Source organism: Hippichthys cyanospilos, chromosome 3, assembly GCF_059441005.1.
Source record: "Hippichthys cyanospilos isolate Australia breed blue-spotted pipefish chromosome 3, RoL_Hcya_1.0, whole genome shotgun sequence".
In the NCBI taxonomy this organism is placed as follows: Eukaryota; Metazoa; Chordata; class Actinopteri; order Syngnathiformes; family Syngnathidae; genus Hippichthys; species Hippichthys cyanospilos.
The window spans coordinates 19,264,788-19,288,233 of record NC_142371.1 but is presented as its reverse complement, the minus strand read 5'-3'; the positions used below and the strand labels follow the sequence as shown (position 1 = coordinate 19,288,233).

The following is a 23,446-nucleotide window of genomic DNA, read 5'->3' as shown; positions in this document are numbered from 1 at the left end:
GGATGCACAATAGCGGGTCGAGATCCTCGAGTTGAATTGCGGATTAGAGGAAGAGGAGAAGGAGAGGGAGAAAGGCTTATTTATCTCATCAGCACCCCTAAAAAAAAAAAAAAAAAGACGAGGGGGAGGGAGGAAAAGGAAGGAAGGAGGCAGCTCGCCCGGGACCGGAGGACACCGATGCTGTTGTTGTTGTGGCGGCGACGATGCGGCCCCACTGCTGGCTGATGGTGGCTCTGGCAGGGGTCATGTCGTACATCAGCCCGGAGAGAGCGCTCGGAGCCCCGCAGAGGGAAGGTGAGTCGAGTCGGAGGAAGGGGGGGTGGGGGGCTTGAATTGAATAGCTGTCAGTGAGGCTGCATGGAGAAAGGGGGGGCGGGGGGGCGTCTTTATTATGCTTTATTATCAACGTGCCGTCAGATAATGCCAGCGATTATTGCAGCGGGAGAATGGTGCATGCATGCAGTGATGCAAATAAAAGGGAATCATGGGGGGGTGCTTGCGGGGCCTCACATCGATGGCATAAAAAAGACACTCGGATTATTCAGCCTTTGAAGCAATGCTGGCTAGGTTCTTATTTGGCCGATTTATGCACCCCCGCCGCCTCTTTTTGCAAGATTTAGCAGAGTTGTGCGATATGTCTTTGTTGTTTTGGTGAGAAACCGCTGGGGCCTGATGAAAAAGGCGCTATGTTTGCTTATATTCTCAGAATTCAACATATGTTCTCAGAGCTATTGTTTATGATGCTTGTGTACATCCTGTGCTGCGGGTGGAGGTGGGGGGGGGGGGGGGGGGGGGGCTTGACAGTCCCGCTAAAAATAAAGCAAGCTGCACTATGACATACCTTGACGCGAAACAATCTCTGATTTATCCCCTATGCGACTTCTTTGCAACTCAGCAGGTTGTCGTCATCCACTTCCATGTAAAAGTGTCAACTTTGCATGGAAATCATCCCACGCAACAAGCGTTGCTGAACGTGTGACGCGTTTAGCTCGGCGGTCTTACTCCGACACTATTTTCGGAAAGTCATGCATTTTTAAATGTAATCTGAAATTTATGCATGCAGTGTTGACAGTGAGATGACCTTGCCAGTGACTGTATTCCTAAAAATGTAACGCCGTTATGAAAACATACGGTAACAACATGAATTCAACAGAATTTTAATTTTCCACTTCATGATTTTATGCATCATTTCAATGGCCATTGTGCTGCTCCTTCGGTTGTGTGCACCACTGCCACCAGGGGGCAGTATAATAAATGTATGCTGTATGTATCCGCACAAAGAAGACAAGCACAGCCACAGTAATATTACTCAAGGTTGATAGCAAAAAATTTTAGTCCTCCAACTTGTAGATCTGCTCCTTGGGTCCACCAGTCTAGTTTTGAGGCCACCTTAGTTATTCCGGAATATGAAAGTAAGACATTTCGTCATCGTAGATATGTGAAACAATCTGAGCATATACTGTATTCTATGTGCCTGAAATTCAGTTTAACAAGGTTATTAGAGGCCTTAGCAAATCCATTTTTTTTACCTTTAATCTAATTTTAAATCAATTAAATTTGCATGACTGCCTTCTAAGATAGACATTATTGACAGAACCCAAGAGTTTCTTTTCAAATTAAGAGCAAATTTACTGGAACTTGGAGCGGCTCATGCACTGATTAGGGGGTACTTAAAATATTGCACAGGGGCTACATTAATTGAAAAAGTTGATAGTGATGACACTTGTGGGGTAGTAGTGGTGTTAGTAGTATGATGGCAACTAGGTATATTTTACCCATCAAATCCTATAAGATAGATAATTTAATATCTTCTATTTTTTTTTTTCTGGCTCGTCTACCAGAAAAATTGCTACACTAATGACAGTACACATTTATATAAACGTGTACATTTTGCAAAGGAGTCAGTATAACACAATTTAGCTACAAGTTGCTTCATGTTCCAATTAGTGTGCTCTTAATTTGAAAGGGAAGCCTATTAGTACTACGAGTGACATAAAATTCTACTAGTTAACATCTGGTGCGCACCTGAAATACTGATAACTAATTGTAAATAACATGCGCAGATTAATTCAGGTGTGTTTTGCTAGTCTTCCTTAAACCAACCAATCAGAAGGTAGTAAAATGTCTGACATCATCGGGCGTCAGCTCTCTCGCCCTTTAAAACCTGTGATGGTTCACGAAACCATCTCGTTGCTAATACAATTGAAGTGCATGGGCCAGCGCTGCTGATTCTGAAGGCAGCGGGCAGATTAAAAGGACACGGCAACACTTCGGAGCTGAAATCTCATTGGACGAAAAAAATAAAACGACGGACTCGGATTATTGTAAGGATTTCGGACTCCGGTGCATTGCGATGATATAATTTGGTCGTAAAGTGACGACCCCCTGTATACTATCACCATCACCGTGAAGGTGTTTAACCAGCTTGCCCCCCCCGCCCCTTTTCTTTTCTACAGATGGGTCACCCCCCACAATCAACCACTTTGAGGTACAAATGTCCACATGTCCCGCCCCCTTCCTCTCGCTCTCTCGCACCTGACTAGTAAACCTTTATGAAACCCCACCCCCTTCGATTAGCAACCCCGCCCCCCTCCTTCCTTTGCTTCCTAACTGTGAGTGGAATGCTGACACTTCCCTCTCCTCGTGCTTCTGTCCTTCTACTGGAATGAGCAGCTACTATACTTTCAAACTTCAGTTATTGATTTTTTCCAACCTTGGACTTTCCTGCTTCCTGTCTGAATTTAAAGAAAAAAAAAAACAAAACAATCCCCCTGATGCAAACTGTCCATTGGGGTTGACCTCAACCTTCCGCTGCAGGACAACGCTCCAATGGCCAATCTCCCCTCCGAGACAAACGAGCCGTGTAACACGATTTCACACCTTTATGATTCCGCCGAGTCTTGTTTCTTCAACCCTCCTTAAAAAAAAAAAAAAAAAAAAAGCAAAGCTAAAATCAAAAAGTGAACCCGTCTTTTGCTTGATGTGTGCTCCTTTCAGTTTCTCAGAGCCGGACGGCCTCGCTGTCCCCGCCGCCTTACGTGGTCATCCTCATCTCGTGCTCGGGGCTCGTCTCATTCGTTCTGCTGCTCCTCACCTGTTTGTGCTGCAAGAGGGGAGGAGTGGGATTCAATGTAAGCTCCCAGCAGTTTCAAGAACAGCGTATTACGATATTATGATTTGCTGTGTAGTTGATTATTTTGGAATATTATTGATTACATTATTATTATTATACTTGTATAATATAAAACTAAAAGCATTATAAAAGGCCTGTAATTTTGGTTAAAAAACAAGTAGTGATTTGAATTCGATTGATTTTTCCTTTTACTCATTCGTTTTTTAATGTTATTATCTTATTTTTGATTCGTTTATAAGCAATATTTAATATTTATATAATAAAACTAAAACAATGTTAAAATATAATTGTTGTAATCGTTTAATGATCCATTATACACTTTTTTAGTATTTTATAATTATTAAATAATTAGTACTATTATAAGTGTATACAGTATATATATATATATATTAATTATTGATAATAATTAATTAATTAATCTAGTTTGGTGTGATTTATTTTTACTTTTACTTATAATCAAAGTACTATTATAAATATTATTATTATTCTTTTTATTATCTTTAATTATGGCGATTAATTTGATCAATCAATTATTATTATTATTTATGATTATGTTTTAACAATTATAAAGTGAATGTTGAAATGTTTGAAAAAAGCTCCAATTTCTATTCAATGTTTTAATCAGTTTTTTTTCAAATCCAGAGAAATAATGACAATATAAATTAATAATGTGTTTACATTTCATTTGAATGGTTATTTTAAGTATTAAAAAGCAAAGATAGTGGATGGTGGGTTGCTATTATTATCGCTTTTATTATCAGCAATGCTAAAAATAACAATAAAAATAAAACTGTCATCAATATATAGTGAAACATTAAATATATATTTAAAAACGCTAATATTTTTTTAAATAATCCTAGTAAAAAAAGTTTTAATGCAGGCTTAGATTTTTGCTATTGAATTGTCAAATATCTCTTAAGTTTGAAAAAATATTTCTAATCAAATAAATGGATGTAGTTATATACACTATCAAATCCACGAAATGCTTTCGCTGTATTTGAATGTCGAATCAACAACGAAAATGATTTCAAAATCGTTCCCGTAAGTGCAGAATGAGTTGGGCTTTTCGTTTTCAAACTTTTTCTTGCCGTCAGGAGTTTGACAACGCGGACGGGGAAGAGTGCTCGGGGGCGTCCAGCCCCATCCAGGAGGACAGCCTGTCGTCGTGCCCCTCCCTCCCGGAAGTCTACACTTTGCCCGTCAGGGAGCGGCCCGGCTGCGGCGTCCTGCACGACGGAGGTCAACGAAGATCTGCTTTGAGTTTAGCTCCAATTATGAGGCCCATTCTAATATATATATATTTTTTTTGCAGATTCCAAGTCTCAATGCTTCAAAAGGCAAACTTTGAACTACCTGCAGGAGATCGGGAATGGCTGGTTCGGAAAAGTAAGATTGCCAAAGTCCTCCGCCGGGACCATCGAAAGCTCGGCGAGTCTCCATCTTGTCCGATTGCCCGGCAGGTGATCCTGGCCGAGGTGCTGTGCGACTGCAGCTCCTCGCAGGTGGTGGTCAAGGAGTTGCGCGTCAGCGCCAGCCCGCTGGAGCAGAGGAAGTTCTTGGCCGAGTCGGAGCCGTACAGGTCAGCCTCCGCTCACCGCTGCTGCGCTTTGCCGCACAATCCATACTTGTTTTCTAATTTTGAACTGGGTTGTTTGTATTTTTTATCATGTCTACTCATTCACTGCCAATGACGGAATTAGACGTCAAAGGTCCATTTGAAATGGGCTGCCAGTGTCTCTATGATACAATTTAGCCATAAGATGCTTCATGTTGCAGTTAATTTGCTCTCAATTTGAAAAGATTTTTAAAAGCATTTATTAGATTTGTTAGGAGAAACCCTGTTCAAATCTCACATACCCCCCGAAGGGCCTTCACGTACCGCCGCTTTTAGTTGTCGTGTCATTGCCTTTTTGTTTTGCGTATGAGAAATGCTGTATAAATGAAGCTGCCTTGCCTTGTTTCAAAGAGCAAATGCGACGTTAATGTGAAAAAAAATTCATGCTCATGGTGCAGCCATTAGGGAGGTGGCCCACTGAGAGCTTGTGCAAATTGTCCAATCATAGAAAAGTGGGCTTTCAAGGAAGGAGGAAGGAGGGGTGACCCTTAGAGATGATTCAGTGCCTGAACATTCTGGTATCGTATGAAAGTTAAGGAGAGAAATTGCCGGATTGAGAATCTCACGCAATGAACCCATAGAGAGACATCGGGTTGACATTCATGACATTTATGTGTTGTTTATCTCTCTCTTCCCTTTGCTTCTCTATTTTGGACACCTATTTGACCTTTCACGCTTATTTTTCTGAACAAAGTCCCATTTGTGTCCACGTGCAGAAGTCTGAAGCATCCCAACATACTGCAGTGTTTGGGCCAGTGCAGCGAAAGCATCCCTTTCCTCCTGGTCATGGAATTCTGTCAGCTGGTAAGCAAACAACTCGAGTTGAGACCATTTGGAAGTCTTTTATTTTAATTTAACAGTCCCATTGTTAACCCATTTAATGCCAGCTACTTTCCCTTTCCTTATACATTAATCGATATCTAGCTAACTAGCTAGAATAACTAGCTAACTATTTCCCTTGGAAATAAAAACATGAATAAATAGCTAGCTAGCAGCTTACTAGCAAGATAGATAGCAAGGTAGATAGCTAGATCTAGCTAGCTAGCTAGCTAGAGTTGTAGCCATGTATGTTATGTAGCTATTAATGGAGGTAAGTATTTGGGGGGGGGGGGTCTTTATTCTTTATTCTTTATTTATGCTTCACTTTGTGCAATGGCAGGGTGACCTGAAGCGTTACCTGCGAGCCCAACGCAAGTCCGACGGGATGACGCCGGATCTTCCCACGCGGGACCTGCTAACTCTACAGCGGATGGCATTCGAGATCACGTCGGGCCTGCTACACCTTCACGAGAACAACTACATCCACAGGTAGGACCTGGTGCTTAATGTGAAGCCCCATTTCGGCCTGGGATGTGTGGTTTTAAAGTTGGTTTTATTAAAAAAAAAAATCCTTTGTGAATATTCTCAGCCTATAATGTATACCGATTTTTATCAGTTTTACCATAAATTTAACATTCACAGCTTGTGCAAAAAATTGCTTTTTTTTATGTTTTATTCATATTTTTCTCCCCACATGCAAAATAATAATTTGGTTGTTTGTAGTGATCTGGCATTACGAAACTGCCTGCTGACCTCTGACCTCACAGTGAGGATAGGTGACTACGGCCTCTCGCACAATCAATACAAGGTAGGCTTTTTTTTTTTTTTAACCATGACCTTGACAATTAACAACAATATGAAACTTTTCGATCAAATTTACACATATACATAAAGAAAGTCATTTCATACCTGCCTATAAGATGTTTTAATGTCAACGTTACCTTCATATATGTGCGCAGGAGGACTATTACCTAACTCCCGACAAGCTTTGGATTCCTTTGCGATGGATCGCTCCTGAGCTCCTGGAAGAGTACCGAGGCTCTTTGATTGTCACGGACCAAACCAAGACCAGTAATGTGTGGTAAGTTCATATACAGTATATACGTTTGATCTTTTTGATCTGTTGTATTGGGTCTCATTCCAGCGGGCATAAAAGAATATATTCTTACATCGGTGGAATTTGTTGCTGCTAGAATTTGCTTTCATAGGTCAATGTCCTACTTGCAGGTCCCTGGGGGTGGTCATATGGGAGCTATTTGAGTTTGGCTCTCAGCCTCACAGGCACTTGAGTGACGAGGAGGTTCTGACGTTTGTCATCAGAGAGCGACAGATCACGCTGGCCCAGCCCAGGCTAAAACTCTCCCATGCAGATTACTGGTTAGTGCGCCTGGTCAAAACATGTCAAGGACTAAAATACTCAAACGTGATTGAGATCTTTCCGCTGCTCCCCAAAGGTATGAGATCATGCAGTCCTGCTGGCTCCCTCCGTCCCAGCGTCCGTCGGTGGCCGAGGTATTCCTTCTCCTCTCCTCCCTCCTGGCCGCCGAGCGAGGGACGACGAGGGGGAGCGTCGGCGACGAGGATGAGGAGGAAGAGACGTACGACGACGGGAGGAGGAGGAGAGGCGAGAGCGAGGAGTCCTTCGAAAGACGCTGGGACTTGCTCCGCCCGCCAGCCTTCCAGGCGGCGGCGCACGAACGGCAAAGAGAGCGGGAGTGCGGCAGGGAGGACCGGCACGGCTCCTACCCCCTGCTGGACCCGGTGGGAAACCGCGGCACTCATTCCTCATCGGAACTAGATGACATCCTGACCGTGACGGAAACCAGCAAAGGCTTGAACTTTGAGTATTTTTGGGAGAAGGCCCACGCCAGACGAGGCTACAAACCTCTCCCTCCTGCTCAACCTATTCCGGCAGTGAATAACAACAACCACAGGCAGTCCTTGGACACCCCCACTGTGGTCCCGGTGATCAGCGCGCGGAGCCCCTCCCTTGCCAGCGAGTACTACATCCGACTGGAGGAGCACACTCCCCAGGACAAGTCGCCGACTCTTAAGGGAAAGAGCCAACCGTCTTGTGGGTCCAACTCCGTTTGTCCCGGAGACATGGAGCTGGTAGAAATACGCAGTGGTATGCTGGGAAAAGAACGAGTGCCCTATTGTTCCTCTGACAAGTGCGCCGGCGCAAAAGGCATCCAGACCGTGCGATCAAGCGAGGTGAAACTCCAGATTCCCAATACGGGCATGGCTGAATTCAGAGACGCTTCGAGCAGAGTGACCGACTTTTCTGTGATCAATTTAGGAGATGAAGAAGAAGACGAGATTCCTGACCAAAAACCTTGCTCAAGTTCTCAAGCGCCGGTCCTTCCCCCGAAACCTCGCTCACTGTCTTTATCATCAACCAACCACCTTCACTCGCGCCCCCTTCCCGCACCTCCACTTGGCTACAGAGGCCTACCTCATTACAACTTGAGCGGTAAAATTGAGACTGACCCTCTTCAGATGAACAGCTGCCCACCTTCCAGCTTTGGTCACCTGGGGCTCCATCGCGCCAGACAGACTTTGCCGCCGTCTCCATCCCTCTCGCCCTCGCTTCCGCCATCCAGTCATCCCATTTACCCCCCAACTCATATGTGTCCGCCGCCTCTCCCTCCTCACTCAAAACAAAGAACTTGCCTGAGCTACAGCACTGACTCTTATTCTAGATACATTAATAGATCTATAAGAGACCCGCTATCCTGTGACCTTGCCAATAGAGACACCAGACACACAACATCAGCGCACGACTCCAAGGTGAGCGCTCACTCGCGTGTGAGGGACTTTGAATCACCCATTCGCCGAGAAAACCCCTTGCGCCCGATTTATCGCAACATACCTCGCACACAACCCGGGACTGACGGGCAGTCCTCATCCAGTCCCACCTACTCAGATGAGGACGATTCACCCTTCATGTCTCCTGAGAAAGCAAGCGGCGGAACCTCTGTCACTCATTCGAGTCTGTCCGAGGATGCGGAGCCAACCTCTGGCGGGATCTTTTCCAGGGGAATGAAGAGGACCCAGTCACGCCTTGACACCATCTTGCCGGCCATTTGGAAGGAAGATGCAGAACTTCAAGCAGAACGTATGGCCGCTGCCAAGAAATCGCCCATGCACCTGTTTCTGACAGAGATATCTACTGGGACAGAGCCCAGTGAGTGCAAGTCCGACAGTTCGTGGGAAGCAGAAAGATCAAAAAATGTTGCGTTGCCTAATAAAGGGATGCGCCGTTCCCAGTCTTTGATCACAGACCTGGGCTCAGCGGGACGGTCGTGGACATCAGAGAAACAAAACAGCAGCCTGGGAAGAGAGAAGAACTTGACAGCACCTAATGAATCGTTCCAGGGAGATCTTTTTCTGACCGAGATTGATACAGACCCAGATGTAAATGGCGGGCCGGGAAATGATCCCGTAAAATACCTCTACCCAGCCGGAACAAGGCTGCGGCCGTATGTCTGTGGTCCGGGCCTTCCCTCGTCCGAAGTTGAAGACACCTCTTCAAAAGGCATAAGAAGGTCACGCTCCCTCCTCTCTGAAATCACCACCGGGAAAGCAGAGCGTGAACTCCAGCAGAGTGAAAATGAGCCACAGAGAACAGAAATGACCAGGGAGGAATTCCTCAAGGAGATCCAGTCGGCTGAGACGTTTCTCACCGAAATCATATCAAGGCAAAACACAGCTACAACCAAGAAAGAAGCGGATTCCTCCCCAACCCCCCTCTCACCTGAGTATGAGTCGATATGTATCGACCCAAATTCAACTCAGACCATTCGCTTCCAATCGGAGAGCTCCATACGCTCATCTAACAAAGGAAAAGATGAAACACAAACAGAGGCCATCTACGCACAAGTCACTAAGCGTGCTAAAAAGACCGAGATCAAAGTTTCTACCAGACCTGAGATCCCAGTCCTTCATATAGGCTCCACCATGAAATCGGAGAACCAAGCAGACAATGCAGATCATTGCCAGTCTGATGACTTTGTATTTTCAGAAATCATGCCCAAAAATGGTCTACTGCACAACCAAACGCTAGCATCTCAGAAAGAGGACGAGAGTTCAGATGGACCTGCCTTACCGGCGAGAGGAGAGGAACAAGCAAAAGATCTTTCAGAGCTTTCCCCAAAAGCTTTCAGCAATGACCCTCAAGACGCCATCACGGTGAGATCGATCAATACAGATAACAGCCCAAAAGCCTCATTATTTGAGAATGGCGAGTCATTGACGTATGACCCACGGGCCCGCCATCTGAAGACAGATCATATCGCAGTGTGCCAACTTGACGATGAAAAGCTTAACACTGATAAGGTGTCTGCAGCAGCTGATTTGCATTGCACAAAAGATTGTGGCGACCTGAGCATAAAGCTAGACAGTAAGCATTCACCACAGCACAATAAGAGCCTTCAAGAAAAACGTGTTTCTGAAAAAGCCGTCACTCCAACCACTCCAGACTGGGATGTGTCTGGAGACTGCTCGCTGGTCACCCCCACGGATTCTGTCCTGTCACCTCTGACGTCCAGCTCCGCAGATTGCCTCACTCCGAGCGACTCCTGGATGGGCGTGGGAGGTGGCGGCTGGCGGGCTCTGGGAAACGAGACCCCCCATCGGGACTCGGCCTACTTCTCAGACAGTGATTGGGAAGGGGACGGGATGAGCAGGAGGAGCAGCGACGGACTTATCGGCTCCAGGCCAGGCAGTGGCAGAGGGGGTGAGAGGGGCACGCTCACAGGGATTGAAGAAAAAACGGAAACTGAAGAAGAGGCCGAGCCGGAAAACAAGCACCCTTCAAGAACCAGCATCCCTATGAAGATGACATCAAATCAGAAACCACCTGAGAAGGACTCTTCTCTTTCTGACAATGCCACAGATATTCCAATCAAAGGATTAAATTCAGGGCAGCGAGATGATTCTGGCATTTTCTTGAATGGTCAGAAATCCTCCCAATTGATCGATGATCCTTCAACCCAAGACTGTGTTGACTTTATTGATAAGTTGTTCTCCAAATTAGAAGATGCCCCTCTCAACACTTCTACACACAATGTTTGTAATACTAAACACCAACAATTCACAGATGAAGTCATTTCTCATGTGGTGGACTGTAATTGTATAGATTCCGAAGATTTGAAACTACAGGCCAACAGAGCCAAAGACTTCACAATATTAGAAAACAAAGTCACTTCTTTAAGTGTGCATCACTGTGGAAACACCATGATAGAATCTCTCATTGACAGCACGGAGTCTAATTTGTCCTACCTGTGTGACGGTTCCACTGAGTTCCCCAAAATTAATAAAGACGGCTCGCTTGTAGGGAAAACGATAGACGATAAAGTGAGCAGTCTCACGGTTGCCTCCTGGAGCGAGGAAAGCGTTAAAAAACCTGAAATCCGGGACAAGATGCCTGACATGGAATTGCACCATGCAGACCACAACCAGCTGGGACTTAGAGACCTGCACTGCTCAGATGATTGCGATAGTGAGACAACAGAGGTCAGGATGGAGACAGAGAAAGAACTGGCTGCTGCAGAGTTGAGCAGCGTCATGAAGGAGGCGTCACCCCTGACAGAAGCACAGTGCAGGACTGGCGATATCCCTCATGATGCTGAGGCCGTGAAAGTGAAGGATGACCTAAAGAGTCCCTTTCTTGACTGCCAGCGTTCTTCAGAGTCCGGCGAATCGCTAAATTGGCCCGATGAAAACGACCAGTGGGCTTCTCCGGAAAAGAGGTGTCCGGATCATGAGCTGAGGTCCGAACTGTTCCCCGGCTTTCAGACTGAAGGGTGGGAGGTGGCCGAGCGTCTTATTGTGGGTCAGGAGTTTTGGGAGGCCGAAGAAAATGATGAACTAGCAGGAAGCGAACCCCACCCCGCTGTGCTGCTCAGCTTTGAGGAATCCTGGAACGATGAAAGGCAAAGTTTAAACGGAAGTCGATCGGAAAAGGAGAACGTCAACCAAGTCGGTCACCGGAAAGATGTGGACATTCAACAGGTTGAAAATCAGGAGAACCTTGCGGAAGTAGACAGATTTGATGCAATGGGAAAAATAGCAGCGGAAGTGGAGAATCACGAAATCCCGGCTCAACAGAACGCTGAGAAAGATGCGAAGAACAAGTCATTAAGCATGGACGTGATCGAGGATGGGTGTCTGACAGGATCAGAGGAAAATCAAAATTTTAACACTTGGCCTAAGCTCTGTGAGCTCCAGGAGGAGGAGCCACCACCATCAAGGCAAAACGTTGACAACAACGCTGTTTTAGTGAACTGCTTCTCTCACACATTGGAGAGTAAATGTGCCAAAATCACCATTTGCATCACTGAGGCCCCCCAGGAGAACTTCTCAGACCAAGAAAACCTCGACTCTGGCTTAGATTATGAGACTGAAATGAAAAATATCTGCAATGCTAAACACCCAATGGAAGAAAGAATCAGTACCGCCAAGGTAGATGAGGATGTTGAAGATGTGGCTGATCCACAGCTGGACAATTTCAGCTCAGTAGACTTCCCTAGTCCTCCTGCAAGCGTAGACCTTGACTTGCAGGATGATAAACTGGAGAGTTTAGATGACTCTTTCCCAAGTCCGCCACCATCCGTCTCAGAAACTGAGGAAATTATTAGTCCCCTGAATTTAGAAGGAATTAACACAGAAGAAGATTTTCCTAAAACCAGTTTCAGTAAGACACCTTTGATTGAACTGGCACCTCTTCAAAATACGATCATCGTGGGCAATCTGAACCCACCATCTCAGCATATAACACAAGACACTAAGACTGACGATCAGGATGATGGCAATCCACCGCAAGATCCTGGGAATATCCTGCCAGAATTATTAATTTCTGAATGGAAAGATATGAATGAAGAGGCCCTGGAGGATTTTGAGAAGCTGGAACAACTCTGTTGCATATCTGGGGATGAGGAGGGGACTTTGGGTGACATTTTCTTGGAAAACCTGGAGCTTTTGGAGTCCTTGAAGAAAACACCCGATCAAAAATGCACCGGTGCTAACCTTTGCAGCGAGGAGTCAAGTAATTCGACTGCAGAAGGGAACAAGGTGACTTTGGAGACTTCTGATGAATCCATTATACTGGTAGACACCGCAGATATAGAAGACAGGGATGAGTTGATGGAGTCCTCAGGTCAAACTCCAGATGGGAAGGACCAGAGTTCTCTCTCCAAGATGACCACAAAAAACGGCCTCATGATGCAGGTCAGAAAACGTAACGTTTCCGTGACCGCGTTATTATCTTACTTAGCTTCGATGGTTTCATTTCTGCATGTCCCGTCGTCTCAGGTGTGTGAGGAACGACTGCAATTCTCCCTGAGTGAAAATGTGAAAACAAATGTGCTTTGGGGAGCGACAGTTAAGGACACTGTCACACTTCGGCCCTGGGGGGAACAAACGGTCGAGAGTAACAGCGAGGAAGTTACTCTGCAAGAGGAAAACGAGGATGAGAGGTACTGACCCAAGCCGCCGCAAGCTACCTGCTAGTGTTGTAGTTCTCAAAATCGGTTTGAGTTTTGAGAACGCTCTGAAAACCGCTTTTTAAGGGTCTCAAATTCTTTTTGGAATCAAAGGCATTGGCTTGGCTTTGACTTGTTTACAGCCAAATGTTTTGTCTCGTTCTCGACCTTTTAAAGTCTCGATACTTTCTAGTCTCGCTAATTTCTTGGTTCTGTTTGGTGTGATGCCTTGACTACAACATGGCTAAGTTACTAATTTCTCTGAGCTAACTGACTTGTAAGCTTGCGTAATTAAGTTACTAAATTACTACTAGCTAACTAACTTACTAAGTGACTTAACTCACAAATGAACTAACTTGCTATCTGCAAACTAAAATTGCTAACTAACGGAAATTACATAATTATTCAACTTGCTAACTAAGGGTCTAACTTGCTAGCTCACTTAACTACCTTGCTAACTACCATGCAAATTAACTAACTCGCTATTTGCTAACTAACTTAACAAAACTAAATATAAAACGTACTAACTAACTTGCTGTCTTGCGAACTAAATAACTTGCTAACATCTTCTGAAAGCTAACTCGTTTTCAGCCGAATGTTTGAAAATTCTATAAAATTCTTGGTCTTGTCACGGGCTCAATACACTCTAGTCTCAATAAATTCTTGGTCTTTGTTCGTGTGACTTTGACCACAACACTAATAAGTTACTAATTTGCCATTAGCTAACTGACTTGTAAACTCGCTTAACTAACTCAGTAACTACCTTGCTAACTGACTTGCTACTAGCTTACTAAAGTTGTTAGCTAACCCAACATTAGCTAACTGACTTGCGAGCTCGCTTAATTAACTCGGTGATTACCTTGCTAACTGGCCTGCTGCTAGCTAACTAAAGTTGCTAGCTAATTCAACTTGACTTACTAGAAAAGTTGCTAAATTGCAAACTAAATAACTTGCTAACTTCCACGAAAAACTAACGTGTTTTCAGCCAAGTGGAGCAAGAAAGCGTGTGCTGCACGGAGCCCAACGAAGAACGTGAGAAAACTGAAAGCGAGCCGCTGACTGTGATTGAACAACCGGAGGTTACCACGCTCCAGTCGTCTGCAAACCAGGCCATCAAAGGTTTGTGTTAAAAAAACAAAAATGAAAACTTTTACTGCTGTAGCTTACCGTTTATGCCGATAAATCTTATAGTCAGATTTACGGTTGTTTGTTTCTATCAACAAATGCAAAGTGACTTTTTTTTTGTTGTTGTTTTGCCCGTTAGCCAAGGTAGCTCGTCTGTCCCTGGCCCTCCCGCCACTCGCCCTGACCCTGCCCCTCAACCCCGCCGGCAAAGGCAGATTCGGGGACGGGGCGATCGGCAGCCGGATCGGCAGACGGAGAGGCCTGCTTCCCGGAAGCGATCCGGAAGACGAGGAGGAAGACGAGGCGGAGGACGAAAGCTCCCGCAGGGTCATCGTTGTCACGGAGACGGATGTGGACAAACGCGTGGGTCTGAGAAGCCTGCTCAAGTCGCCCAAGGAGCCGCTGGACAGTCAGAGGGACAGAGGGAGGAACGTGTCCTTTTTTGATGACGTCACCATTTATCTTTTTGATCAGGTACGTCCTATGCTATGCAGGACTGAAAGCGCCAAAGTTTAATAAATAAATGTTTCATTGATTTATTGAATATGGAATTCAATAAATCAATGTTTCATTAAATGTATCGTGAACTAAATTGCCAATTATTATATGTAAAAAAAAAATAAATATATATATATATATATATATATATATATATATATATATATATATATATATATATATATATTTTATAATAATATAATATAATATAATATAATATATATAATATATAATATAATTGTTGAGACATTCTTGAATGAAACATTTAATCAATGGCGATTTTATTTAATTATTTAATGGTAAATACATTTATTTAATTTTGGCACTTTCTCTCCTCCATAGTACGGATGCGTTTTGTCCTTTGCTATTGATTATTCAATAATATGTGCCTCTGATTTGACCGCCACAGGAAACTCCAACCAATGCATTAAGCTCTTCGGCGCCCACCAGTCCAGCTGCTGTCACTGTCAAAAACACGTTGCATGGTGAGAACATCGCTGCTGTTTTTCACTGTTGATAATAAGCATCAATTTAATGTATTTCCAAAATGACTATCATCAATTCACTCATTCACTGCCATTGACGGTAATAGACGTCAAAAATGCACTACTCACCTGCAGGTAAAATTTACATGCCGCATTTCTGTTTGGAAAAAGGCTTTTGTTAAAAATAAATAAAGAAATAAAATGTCCCAATGTGAGTCACCACCATCACATACAAAAACGGAAGCCCTTCTTTTCAACTAGACAAGTCCTAGACGTGCTGCCGGTTTTAATCCCTGTAATTATCCGCCTTGACGGCATGACGTGCAATTGAGCCGCATGGGCAAAGCCTGTGTTCAACAACGAACGCTTCAAATGAGCTCTCCACACACAGCTCGAGTTCATCTTGTGTGTTCCGCCAAGTTTGCCATTGCGCGTACGTGCCAAAAGGCCATAATTAAGAAACCAGTCAAATGGAATACCTTTCAGATCCGTACCTTGCCACTCTTAATTGAATCAGCTGGAGACATCATAACCTCTCTGTTTTAGTAATATTTCTGCGCGTGAACAAGGATGGACTCGGACGTTGGTTCAGTCTGCTCGTTTCTTTTATTGAAGATTTTTTTGCTGGAACAACCTCGGCTAATACGAGCTGCCGTTAGCTGCAACAGGCACAGGTTGCTAACTTCCTCCCTCAAGCTCATCCCGTGACGACAGTTCATCTCAATTATATTTTAAAAAAGGGATAAACATTTCGGGGAATTACGTTATTTATCGCTTGTGCATAACTTGCTTAAATGCGCTATTATCTTATCGTGTCTTGCCGTTAAAATTTCACCGAAGCCTTGGCGTGATCCGCGTCACTCTCCCTTAGGGTCCAGCAACAAGAACAAAGATTCCAAGCGCAAAGAGGCCAGGGTCCCTGTGGGCGGGGCCAACGCCGTGACGTCATCACGCTTCACCGTCAGCCCGGCCAAGGACCCCCACTTGGCGTGATGCGGCTTTACCCGCGAGAAATCTTTTGAGATGAACCCTCTTGAGACTGAGCCCTGATTTGACCCCAGCAAGCAGCCATTCACACAGAGGCTATTTTTCTACTGGACAAGGCCGACGCCAGTTTGGAAACGCCGGACGCCGTCTAGTTTCGACCAGCGACACTGTTTACAGAGTTTATCCGAGCATCTTTGGAAGGGGGAACCCGTGAGGCGTTGCGACAGCTATGCAGTGGGAGTCTCGCTGTGTACCAGCTTCACTTTTTTCTTTTTTTTTTTTCTTTTTGTTTGGTTCTTTCGCTCAAGCCTCACTTTCACGGACGCGTTTTCATCGCAGTCAATTCGAAAGGCAATTTTGCTCAGCTCTCTTTAGAATACGCCGACATTTGTACAAAACGTCATGATACAAAGTGAAAACGATATCATTTTTGAGCTGTTTACCTTTCAATGTTTTCTTCTCAGACCGCATGGAAAATTCAAAGCAAGCAATGTTTTTCTTTGTACTTCAAAAGCGCCCTCTTATTTTCTCTGTATTTATTTTTCATCTTTGTAAAACAAGTTGCCAAGCAATTCTTTACGCATATATTAATTTATGTTATTTATTTCATGCAGTTAGCATATATTCAGTTATAATTTGGGGCAGAACGCATCTAGGTTATACCTTCTGTAAGAACTTCATAACAGATAAAGCAAAATATTTTCCCAGACGTCTTAATCGCGCCAAAAAGTATTTTGTATAATTTTACCTGTCTATAAATTCTGATCTGTATTATAGTTTGTCCTGTAAGATTTAATTTTCCCCCAATGTATGTTTAGCTGTGTTGTCATTTATTTTCAAGACAAGTCAGTGTAGCTAAGCATGAAAGACTGAAAAAAAAAATGCTTTTCATCAGTAAATAGCTCCATTTTTATTGTGTGTGTATATTATGAATTTATTTTCTACAAAAAAACGAGCAGTCCGTCATGCAGTCAAGGTTCAAATAGTTTGTTTAGTCAGTTTGTTTAGTGTTGGTTTAAAACCTGTATTGTTTTAAGGACCCGTTTTCAAGGGATAATGTAAAAATAAAAGGGGAAAAATAAAAACTACAAAATGCAGACTTCCATTTCAGTGCTCCATTTTGCCTTGTTTGGATTCAATATACTTTCTTAATAAAAGTGTTTGGCATATACTGAACCTGTATTAATTCAAATATCAATTTTCAACATACTGTAAGAGAGTTCAGGGGTTTGTGTTTTGGACTGGAATTCCAATTGTATAATTCTTTTTAATCCAAATTAATCAGACAATCATAGTAAAATGTATATTCCACACCTGAGCTACATATACAAAACGTTTAACGCTTTAAAACGTCCGAATACAAATTCGGACTTCATTTCCCATAAAGCCATGCGCCATCGATGATGTGTAAATTACGCGACAATCTGTCCGCGCTGCAACGATTTCTTACAAGGAAGGCAAAACAAACCATTGTCCGGATTATTTAAAAGGATTCGAGCCTTTCTAAGCACGTTTCTGTGCTTATTTTTTTCTAAATAGTTTCCTGAAGTCTTAGCATTCGAGGTAAGTTAAATGTCCCGTTGAGGAGGTTTATTATCGTGACCTACGTCTAGCCTACGTATGCTATTTTGGAAGCTAGCCCTTCACATGTTTGTTTCATTTTAATTATTCCTCATTTCGTTCTTTCTGTCATTATTCGTGTATTTTATTAATTAAAAAGTCTAGCTTGTTGTTATCGACCATTTTAATATTTTACTGCCCTGTTGGGGAGTCGGACTGACCGGTTGTCAACATAGCTCAAATGTATAAAATACAATAGAATGCAATGAAATAAAATGTATTTATCGTAATTGTATTGCTGCTATACAACGAAATGACACTCGTCTAAGCCTGAGATTTATCCTTTTCAATTGTGTCCACTGGAGTGGACGTTTGTTTTTGGTCTAAATTTTTTGACTCATCCGTGCTAAATACCCTACTAGGTCCCGATGTGCTCAATAGAGGACATCCCGTCCTTTGCAATGATATCTCACACGCTTGTGTGGGGATACAATTCAATTTGCTGTTTTTCAGAGACAAAATGGACACAGAAGTGGACAAAAATGAATGGGCTTGATCTCAGTAGGCTCTGTTGTAGCCGCAATAACCAAGATTACTTGTGGAATTGTTCTTACAGCAATAGAAGAGTCACAGAAAGACGAATAAAGACAAATTCAATTTTTTTTCTTTTTTTTTATGTAATCGGTCACCATTTTCGCCTCCGTGCGCAGATGTCCCTGGCAGATGAGCTCCTGGCAGACTTGGAGGAGGCAGGCGACGAGGGCGAGGACGGCCTGTACCCAGATGGAGAGGAAGGGGACAGCGACGGAGAAGCCTCGCAGGGGAGGAACGACGGAGGGCTGGAGGACATCCCCGAGGAGATGGAAGTGGACTACAGTAAAGCGGACAGCGTGGCGGCCATCGCCAAGCTCCGTAACAGCAAACAGGTTCGTCTCATGACTTGGAGTCGTCTTATTCGAATTGCTGCTGTTGATGTTTCTTAAAGAAGCTGCCGTGTTCAAGTTTTCAGATATCATGGAGAAGATATCGGCATATGTCGGAAAGCAGCGCAAGATTTCAGATGGTGAGCTTAAGTCCTAACTTTGTTTTCTGTCTTTATTAAAAAAAGAGTTAAATTCTTCTTCTTTTTTATTTTTTTTATACACATTTCGCCAACATTGCAGGCAAGACTGAATTTAACTTTCGAGCAGTAGTACCACTTTTTGCCACAACATTCTAGGCAGCACTGAGCTCTCCAGGATGCACAGCAGCATAATTTAGCAAGAAGAAGAGGCAGAGAAGGTCCCCAACTAATATGAACAAAGCAAGAATAGATACCTATTGACTTGCAATTGTTTGAAGGTTTGTTATTACCTGAACAGTGTCTGCTATTTTCTTTTAGTCCATCTATGGCATTTTGCATTGTACGTCAGAATTAAAATAGCTGACTTTTAATGCTACTTTTTAGGGTTTACAGTTTTGAAATTTCTTTTTTTCTTTCCCCTCTCTATGTTTTTACAGCCAGAGTGCGAAAAGGCACCAAAGAATACTTGGAAAAGTTTGTTTTTAAAAAGTTATTAAGTGTTTTATTGCGTTTAAAGTGTGTGGGAGTGCTAAAGCCCCCAAACTGTCATAATAATAATTATTATTATTTAATAAAAGATCATTTTTTGTGCATTTTCCATCTACCTAGCTAACGGGGAGTAACTGTGCATTGAATTTATGATTATTTCTTTTTTGCCTTCAGTATCTGGCCCCGTGGAAGCGGACCCGGAATACAGACTCATCGTGGCAGCTAATAATTTGACGGTGGAAATCGACAACGAGCTCAGTGAGTGTGAAACGCAAAAACAATATGTTTAAAAAAAACACATTTTTCACATCCTGTCGGCTGAGAATAGCACCTGTTCTCAATACCCAATCACGATTCCCCTTGTTGGTCATGTGACAGTACGAAGATGAGCTGTGATTGGTTATTTCCTGGGCCTTAAACATGTCATTTTCAGGCAACAGTGAGTGGCAAAATGTGTGTCGTTTGAACGTATTTAAATGATTTACTCATTGAATTAATTTGACATATTTAATTGCTGAAAATGGCTAAATAAGTAAGCTCCCCCTTTAACTGTAATTTGTTTTCCTCCTCCAGGTATCATTCACAAGTTTACACGCGACAAATATTCCAAGAGGTTCCCGGAGCTGGAATCTCTGGTGCCGGACTCTTTGGATTACATCCGCACGGTCAAAGTGAGAATAGAAGAGGATGGAATTTGGATTTCTCGCGATGCATGGGACGAAGCTAAACCTGTGGACGAATGTGTTCTGCTCAGGAGCTGGGCAACAACCTGGAGAAGTGCAAAAACAACCAGACGTTGCAGCAGATCCTCACCAATGCCACCATCATGGTCGTCAGCGTCACAGCCTCCACCACGCAGGGGTGAGAAACACACTTTTCGCATGCCATGCTGACAAACTATAGTGTGTTTCGAAATTCCACTTTGAGAGCAAATGTTGAGCAAAATTGAGCATTTGATAGCTTGTGTTTCTTGAAAAAAAAAAAAAAAACACGATGACCTTGAAAACATATTGCAAATTTAATAGCAATTTTATATAGAGACCAAAAAAACAACAATAAAGCAATTTTGAATGAAAAAAAAACTCTCAAAAACCTTCACAATTAACAAAATAAAGGCATAAAACATCTCACAAAGGATATAACACGATAAAGCAATACATCATTTCGTGTTCCAATAAATTTGCTCTTAATTTGAAAGGTAAAAATAAACTATTCTTGTCTTCGCTTTAAAAAGCATTACATTAGATTAACCTGCAGAAACTCTTGTTAAAATCTCATGTACCCCCTGAAGTGCCTTCACGTACCCCCATTTGAGAGCCACGGCTTTGACGTCTTGTGTCCGCTTGTTCTTTTGCGTATGAAAAGTGCAAATGCAATGTTAAAATGAAAAAATAAGTCCATAATACATATCCCTAATAAGGCATGTTTTCATAAATTGTTCACCTTTTTTTCCAAAATGTAAACTTTTACGTCAGTGTGTGATATTTTTACAAATGTTTGACCAATCTAAAGTGTTGAAAACATCTTGCCAGCTGTTAGCATGCAATGCTAATGAACGAAAATCAAATTGTCAGAGTTATCAATAAAAGAGACTGGAGAAAAGAACACAATCTCAGTCAGATTAGGGTAACGGTTAGATTCAGGAAATCATTTGTGAAGGGCTACGGGCCAGGAAATGAATTGTCAACGGACGTCCCCGCAAGTATACGTAACTGGACAAACGTGTGTGCGCGCGCGCAGGTCCCTGCTGAACGAGCTGGAGCTGAAGCAGCTGGAGGAGTCGTGCGACATGGCCCTGGAGCTCAACCAATCCAAGCACCGCATCTACGAGTACGTGGAGTCCAGGATGTCCTTCATCGCGCCCAACCTGTCCATCATCGTGGGCGCGTCCACGGCCGCCAAGATCATGGGTGACTCTCGCGGGCGGAGCCTCCGGCGGTTCTCATGTCGCGGGTGGGCTCACGGATGGCGCCGCGCTCAGGTATCGCCGGCGGCCTGACCAACCTGTCCAAGATGCCGGCCTGCAACCTGATGCTGCTGGGGGCGCAGAGGAGGACGCTGTCGGGCTTCAGCAGCACCTCGCTGCTGCCCCACACGGGCTTCATCTACCACTGCGACGTGGTGCAGTCGCTGCCGCCCGTGAGCGCTCGCTTTCCTTTCTTGTCCTTCCAAATGCCAATCCTTCTGCTTCCGCCCACTTCTGCCGTCCTCTTGCCCGAAATGCCCGAAAAACAAGGCGTGTACCTGTAGAAAACAAATTCAGGCACGGGGAAAACATACAAACCCCACACAGGACAACTTGTGCGGGAATCAAACCCAACCTGAACCGAAACATGATTGTTTTAGGCTTCATCTCGTTTTACTAAGCGAGCCTTGACACCAAAATGCCACAAGATGGCGCCAAAACAATCAGGCTCATTTCCTCAATTTTTTTTTATTTTTGTCTTCAGGACCTCCGGAGGAAGGCGGCCCGTCTGGTGGCCGCCAAATGCACGCTGGCTTCAAGGGTGGACAGTTTTCACGAGAGCTCTGACGGCAAGGTAAGCTCCGCGGCGCTCTTGCGGCGAGGGGGGCGGGGTTTGTCTTCATTCGCCATCCGCGCAGGTGGGCTACGACCTGAAAGAAGAAATCGAGAGGAAGTTCGACAAGTGGCAGGAGCCGCCGCCCGTCAAGCAGGTCAAACCGCTGCCCGCCCCGCTGGACGGACAACGCAAGAAGCGAGGCGGCAGGAGGTAAGCGCTCGACCTTTCGAGCGCCTTTTTCAAAGCGAGCCACGCCGCCTTTTCCTCCGCGAAGGTATCGGAAGATGAAGGAGCGTCTGGGCCTGACCGAGATCAGGAAGCACGCCAACAGGATGACCTTTGCCGAGGTGCGCGCGCCGTCTTCGCGCCCGGCGCCTCGGAACCGTTTCGGTGATGGCTATTTTTCACGAGGCAGATCGAGGACGACGCCTACCAGGAGGACTTGGGCTTCAGCCTGGGCCAGCTGGGCAAGAGCGGCAGCGGGCGCGTCAGGCAGGCGCAGGTCAACGACGCCACCAAGGCCCGGATCTCCAAATCCCTCCAGGTAAAGCGCTGAATCGCCAGCTGTGCAATATCTTCATGGCATCGCGCCTCGCATAACAACGAAGCTGACGAAAGCGTCGCCGTTTCGCGTATGCGTTGCGCAACAGCGGACTTTGCAGAAGCAAAGCGTGACGTACGGCGGCAAGTCCACGGTGAGGGATCGCTCGTCGGGGACCAGCTCCAGCGTGGCCTTCACGCCGCTACAGGTGAAAAGCTCGGCGCCGCCCCCGTGGCATCGCGAGCGCGTCGGACGTTCTCACCCTTTATTCTGCTCTCGGCGCCTCAGGGGCTGGAGATCGTCAACCCGCAAGCAGCGGAGAAAAAGGTCGCCGAAGCCAACCAGAAGTATTTCTCCAACATGGCGGAATTCCTCAAAGTCAAGAAGGAATCCCAAAAGTGAAATCTTTTGTCTTTTCTTGTGGACTTTATAATTTCAATAAAATGTGTAAATCTTTTTAACTTGCTGTTTTGTTACTTCACTTGATGCAGCCACAAGAAATGTTTACAAAGCTGCTACATTGCATGTTTGTTTTGTTTAAAATAATGGAACCTTACTTTTTCAGAAAAAAATCCCACCACATTTTACATGGTTGTGTGTGTTTATCATTTTTTGATAGTCAGTTATAAAATGTCTTAACTCCATATGTAATTAAAAAAACAGCGAACTATACCCCCCCCAAAAAAAAGCCTTACATGTCCAATTAAAAAAACTTTCAGAAAAAAATCCCACCATATTTTAGTTGTGTGTTTTAATCGTTATAAAACGCCTTGACATATATGATAATTAAACAAAAAAGCAAACTACAGCCCCCCTCCCCAAAAAAAGCCTTACGTCCAATTAAAAAAAAAAAAAAACCTTAATACACAACCCCTAAAAAAGTTTTTTTGCAGAAAAAAACAAAAGCCTTACCAGGCTGTTTTTTTCTGGAGGAAAAAAAGCCTTAGATTGACGCTTTTTTTTTGAGAGGGGTTAAAAAAAAAATCCTAATACATGTCTTTTCATTAAAGGAAAAAGCCTTATCATAGGTTTCAAACTCCAGTCCTTGAGGGTCGGTATCCAGCATGATTATGATGCCTCTCCTTCAAAAAAAAACATTCAAATGAATACAATTATTTTCATGCT

At 44.1% G+C, this 23,446-nt stretch overlaps 2 protein-coding genes across 3 annotated transcripts; both read left to right on the top strand.

The window, feature by feature from the left end:
- Positions 1-6: 6 nt before the first annotated feature.
- On the top strand, positions 7-17,243 carry lmtk3 (lemur tail kinase 3). 2 transcript variants are annotated; one of them, XM_088411301.1, is made up of 16 exons: positions 10-294; positions 2,998-3,131; positions 4,228-4,372; positions 4,446-4,519; positions 4,594-4,712; positions 5,465-5,552; positions 5,908-6,056; positions 6,291-6,375; positions 6,527-6,648; positions 6,795-6,944; positions 7,022-12,797; positions 12,882-13,045; positions 14,037-14,170; positions 14,316-14,650; positions 15,084-15,159; positions 16,031-17,243. In XM_088411301.1, exons 1-16 carry the CDS (start codon positions 204-206, stop codon positions 16,150-16,152), a joined length of 7,764 nt encoding a protein of 2,587 aa, XP_088267427.1. In that variant the 5' UTR covers positions 10-203; the 3' UTR covers positions 16,153-17,243. The 2 variants fall into 2 exon arrangements, with proteins under 2 accessions (XP_088267426.1, XP_088267427.1); XM_088411300.1 differs by having other exon boundaries at positions 7-294; positions 7,022-13,045.
- A 319-nt stretch (positions 17,244-17,562) lies between these two features.
- Positions 17,563-22,782, top strand: prpf31 (PRP31 pre-mRNA processing factor 31 homolog (yeast)). The gene is made up of 14 exons (XM_088410662.1): positions 17,563-17,709; positions 18,417-18,632; positions 18,709-18,769; positions 19,433-19,516; positions 19,832-19,929; positions 20,013-20,119; positions 20,999-21,168; positions 21,240-21,397; positions 21,709-21,798; positions 21,863-21,990; positions 22,055-22,127; positions 22,196-22,324; positions 22,431-22,529; positions 22,610-22,782. The coding sequence occupies exons 2-14, from the start codon at positions 18,417-18,419 to the stop codon at positions 22,721-22,723; spliced, it is 1,527 nt and encodes a 508-aa protein (XP_088266788.1). The 5' UTR covers positions 17,563-17,709; the 3' UTR covers positions 22,724-22,782.
- Positions 22,783-23,446: the final 664 nt, after the last annotated feature.

Bases quoted from the DNA above. Each gene is read 5' to 3' on its own strand.
- prpf31 (XM_088410662.1), top strand. From the start codon at position 18,417: ATGTCCCTGGCAGATGAGCTCCTGGCAGACTTGGAGGAGGCAGGCGAC. The intron at 20,120-20,998 runs GTGAGAAACACA...GCGCGCGCGCAG, and splicing joins ACAGCCTCCACCACGCAGGG to GTCCCTGCTGAACGAGCTGG. The intron at 21,398-21,708 runs GTGAGCGCTCGC...TTTTGTCTTCAG, and splicing joins TGGTGCAGTCGCTGCCGCCC to GACCTCCGGAGGAAGGCGGC.
- lmtk3 (XM_088411300.1), top strand. From the start codon at position 204: ATGCGGCCCCACTGCTGGCTGATGGTGGCTCTGGCAGGGGTCATGTCG. The intron at 4,373-4,445 runs GTCAACGAAGAT...TTTTTTTTGCAG, and splicing joins CGGCGTCCTGCACGACGGAG to ATTCCAAGTCTCAATGCTTC. The intron at 6,649-6,794 runs GTAAGTTCATAT...TCCTACTTGCAG, and splicing joins ACCAAGACCAGTAATGTGTG to GTCCCTGGGGGTGGTCATAT.